General features: G+C 60.0%; 1 protein-coding gene across 1 annotated transcript in view; it reads left to right on the forward strand.

The window, feature by feature from the left end:
• Positions 1-957: 957 nt before the first annotated feature.
• CABP7 (calcium binding protein 7) overlaps positions 958-4464 on the forward strand; it is a 19027-nt gene continuing 15520 nt past the window's right edge. Inside the window, exon 1 of the mRNA XM_009888997.1 lies at positions 958-1342. Within this exon, the coding sequence (XP_009887299.1) occupies positions 958-1342 (385 nt within the window). The remainder of the gene's footprint in view (positions 1343-4464) is intronic.

The following is a 4464-nucleotide window of genomic DNA, read 5'->3' on the forward strand; positions in this document are numbered from 1 at the left end:
TTAAAAGCCCGACATAGGTCATCTTGCCTTAATTAGTGGCTTAACGGGCTAAGAGGGAGGATTGCTGGCGAGGAAGCCGCAACTCCAGAGCCGAAACCTCCGGCTGGTGCTAGAGGTGTCCCCTCAGCCACCGAGGCAGAGCACCAGGGAGGGGATGATATATGGATGCTCTAAAATAAAAGGTATGTGGAGCTGCTCAAATCACCGCAGTTTCCCTCTGCGAGCTGGGGATGAATCGCCGGAGGCTGCTGGGGCCGAGCGGGGGGATGCTGGGCGAGGTGTGATGGGGTGCAGGACCATGCGGTGGGGTGCAGGACCGTGGGGTGGACCGCAGGACTGTGTGATGGGGTGCAGGACCACACAGTGAGGTGCGGGACCGCACCATGGGGTGCAAGACCCTGTGATGGGGTGCAGGACCCTGTGATGGGGTGCAGGACCACACCATGGGGTGTGGGACCGTGTGGTGGGGTTGCAGGACCATGTGACGGGCCGCAGGATCACGCGATGGGTTGCGAGACCACGCGGTGGGGTGCAGGATCGTGCGATGGGGTGCCTGACCATGGGTGGAGGGCACAGGGGCGCGGGATGCGGTGGTTTGGTGCCGCAGGGGGTGCAAACGTGCAGTGAGGTGCAGACCATGCCACGGGGTGTTAAGACCGTATGGTTTGGTGCAGGATCGGGACCAGCCGTTGTCCGGGAGAGCCCAGGAGCTGCTGCCCCGAGAGCACAAAGGCTGATATTTCTCCGGGCATGGAGGAGAGCGAGCTGGCGCTGCCAACCAGCACATGGCCCTGATGGGGACACGGCTCTGGGGAAGGAGGCGCCACCTCAACCAGGATCCCACCAGCCGGGATCCCACCCCTTCACCCTCACCGTTAATTTTCCCTCCCCTGGTAATCACCTCGGGCAGCATCACCCCTCCCGACCTCCCCGGGAATCTGCTGCCACCGCTGCTCGATGACCCTGAGGGCCAGATCCGGAACAGGAACGCTGGAGTCTCGCTGCCATCGCCTCCTCCCACCTGGACACGGTGTCACCTGCTGTGGGGACACTGGGCATCACCACGGTCCTGCGGGGACGCTGCCTGCTGTTGAGCTGGGTGTCACGGTGCTGGGTACCGCCTGGCCCGAGCATCCTGGCACTGGGTACCGCTGGGTGCTGGCGTCCCGGCACTGGGTACCACCAGCTCCTGGCATCGTGGCAGCGGATCCCACCAGACCCCGGCATCACTGTGCCGGGCCATCCCGCCGCAACACCTCGCAGCATCCCGGAGAGATGGAGCCGATGTCGCTACCTGAGGTCGCCGTGCCGTTGCGGCACAACCGATCGCTGGTGTCTCCTGGTGAGCAGCGCTGGCGTGCCGACGGCGGGATGGGAGCAGAGCCTGGCCCGGCACAGCCGTGTCCCAGAGGCAAAGCTCACTGCCGGGAGATTTGTTGGGGTGATGCGTACAGCGAGGACAAGGCTGCAGGGATGCTGCGAGGGAGGCTTGGAAACAATTTCTAAACAGCCTTAACGCTCAGCGAAGAGTTTTGGTTTGGAGCCTGACTTTGGCGTTGGCTGTAGCAAAGAAAAGCCGCTCAGTGAGCTGCCCGGTACCAGCGCCCACCCGTGTCGCAGACGCACGGGCGCTCTAATGTGGATTTTGTCGCATTTTATCCCCGTTCCTGCTGCTATCACTGAGGGCACGGCATGAAGTTCAGCCAGGTGGGGTCAGGGATGGCTTCACCCTCGCGTGGTGCCACCGGGGCTGAGCGTGTCTCTGCCAGAGCCCTTTGCTCCCCTCTCGTGTGCCCCTTTCAAAGAAAAACCACCAGATCCTGCCCTGCGCAACCACAGTCCTTCCCGGGCAGGCTGCGCTTCCCACGGATCTTTTTTTATGCTGTTAATGAGTTTAAGAAGGTCCTTCCCTGAGGTCTCTGGGAGTTGTCTCCCCGTGCGGTCTCTTGGCAGGAACAAGTGGAATCGCCGCCACCCTCAGCATCCCGGGCTGCATCCACTCAGAGAAATGCTAAGAACAGGCACTTTTCTTTTTTTTTTTTTCCCAATTTTCATAAAGAAAAATTAACCTGAAGTAGAAGTCTTGCCTCCTCCCACGGAGGGGCTATTTTCCCCCCTTGAGAACCCAAATTAAACGGGGCTCTCAAAGCCTTTCCTGTTCTCCCTTCCCTCCCCACCTGCACCAGCTGCCCGCAGCTTTACCCAACGTTTCCCTCATCACAGGTGTGATTTGCTCCAAAATACCTCTCATGGCCACACCGGGTAGCGGCTCCCGAAACCTCCCCGGGAGGTTATCGCAGCCGCCCTCCCCGGGTTTAATAGCGGGCGCCGGGAGCTGGCAGCCGGCGCGGCGGCAGGGATAACCTTGCGGCTCGGGACGGTGCAGCCATCCCTCTTCTTCCATCAAGCCTTCATTTAAGAAACATTTCACTAAATACCCAACTGACAGCAACAGCCCCGGGAGATTGATGCCTCCGGCGCCTTCCGAGGGCTCGGTGCCAGCAGGTGACTTTAAAATGACACAACGGCCACCCTGGGCTGCTCACGTCCCCTCCCCGCGCTCAGCGTGAGCCATGTTGTATCCCGGAGGACACTGTGGTGCCGCCCCCCGCCCCAGCATCCTCCCACCGCCCCGGGGTCAGTTATCTGTGGGGTTGTCCTGGGAGATTTGAGGGCACCCGGCCCAGGTTTGCACCATCCCATCCCCGTCTCTGCCAGGTATCCCCATCCCCATGAGCTTTCCCATCCCTGTGAGGGGTCCCCATCCCATCCCCATCCCATCTCCAACCTGCCCCCATGTCATCCCCATCCTATCCCCTCCCATCCTACCCCCATCCCTTATCATGCCCACCCCTGTGAGGGATCCCCATCCTCATCCCCATCCCATCCCATCTCCAACCCCATCCCCATGTCATCCCCATCATCACTCCCATCTCATCCTATCACCATTGCCATCCTCATGTCATCCCCATCTCATCCCATCCCATCTCCAACCCCATCCCCATGTCATCCCCATCCTGTCCCATCCCATTCAACCCCCATCGCTTCCCATCCCACCCCTGTGAGGGATCCCCATCCTCATCACCATCCTGTCTCCAACCCCGTCCCCATGTCATCCCCATTGCCGTCCTCATCCCCATCTCATCCCCATCCCATCTCCAACCCCATCCCTTTCCCATCCCCAACGCCATCCCCATCCTGTCCCATCCCATTCAACTGCCATCCCTTCCCATCCCCACCCCTGTGAGGGATCCACATCCCCATCCTCATCCTCATCCTCATCCTCATCCTCATCCTCATCCCTATCCCCATCCCATCCCATCCCATCCCATCCCTGCCAGGTTCCCCAGCAAGGACAATTGGGAATTTCATTTGGGGGACGCAGCAGAGCCCACACTTGCAAACACACGGATAAATGGCGTTGGCGGGATACGCTCTGGGCAGGACGACAATCCAGCTGGGCAGGGGTACGGCGGGGGAGGAGGAGGGCATCTCAGCCCCGCCAGGGGAGGCTCGGCAATAAATGAGGACGAGAAGATTAAATTAAAGATAAATCAGCAGCGTCTCTGTGCCAGCGTGGCTTTATTCCTTTTAATTCCCCCCGGCAATCTTCCTGGGAGAAATAAAGACGATGATGGCGGGATGCGAACCCGGGAGCGAGCGCTCCTGAGGGCAGGATCCTCGCAAAGCCGCAAATGAGACGCAAAACGCCAGGCCCGGATCCTGCTTCTCCTGCCCCGTTAGCGGGAGCGGCTAATTAGGGTGCCACCCGCCAGTTTCGGGAAGGCGCCGTCATCATCGGAGCGAGGAAGGGATGAGGGGAGAGGCGGTGTTGACCTGCTGACCCCAACCCCTGGTAAAATAACGGGAGAATTGTGATGAAGAACCACTAATAAAATAACGGGGAAAATTACGAACCACTAATAAAATAACGGGGAAAATTACGAAAATTCCCGCAGCGGTGCGGGAAATGTGTAAATCACCCGGCTGTGGCTTGGGATTTTAAGCTGAAATTCCAGGGGTCTGGGGCCGCCGCCACCTCCACCCCATCATGGCAGCGCGCCATGATGGAGAGAGATCCGAGGAACCAAATTCGGAGCTGCTCGCCCCAAAATAAGCGAGGAAATTGGAGGAAAGGGGCTGTGGGGCAGAGCGGTGGGCGACGGCACAGGCTGTACCGGGAGAAGCTCCCAGCCTTCATCCCGTGAGGAAGAGGATGAGTGGGATGGGGGTCTCTCAGGGGAAACACCCGCACCGCTCCGCCGATGATCCCTAATGAGCAAAAAAAAAACCCAATCGTGGCTCCAAATGCAATTAAGCTGTTGTTTAATTCTCATTTTTTCCTCCGTGCCGCCGCGCGCTCGACGCCCTCCGTCCCCGGAGACGAAGCAGCGGGAGCGGGGATGGACCGGCCGCCTCCCCCATCCGCAGAGAAGGAGGCTACGACAGGTCCCGCTGCCCCGA

Source organism: Charadrius vociferus, unplaced genomic scaffold, assembly GCF_000708025.1.
Source record: "Charadrius vociferus isolate BGI_N301 unplaced genomic scaffold, ASM70802v2 scaffold1351, whole genome shotgun sequence".
Taxonomy (NCBI): Eukaryota; Metazoa; Chordata; class Aves; order Charadriiformes; family Charadriidae; genus Charadrius; species Charadrius vociferus.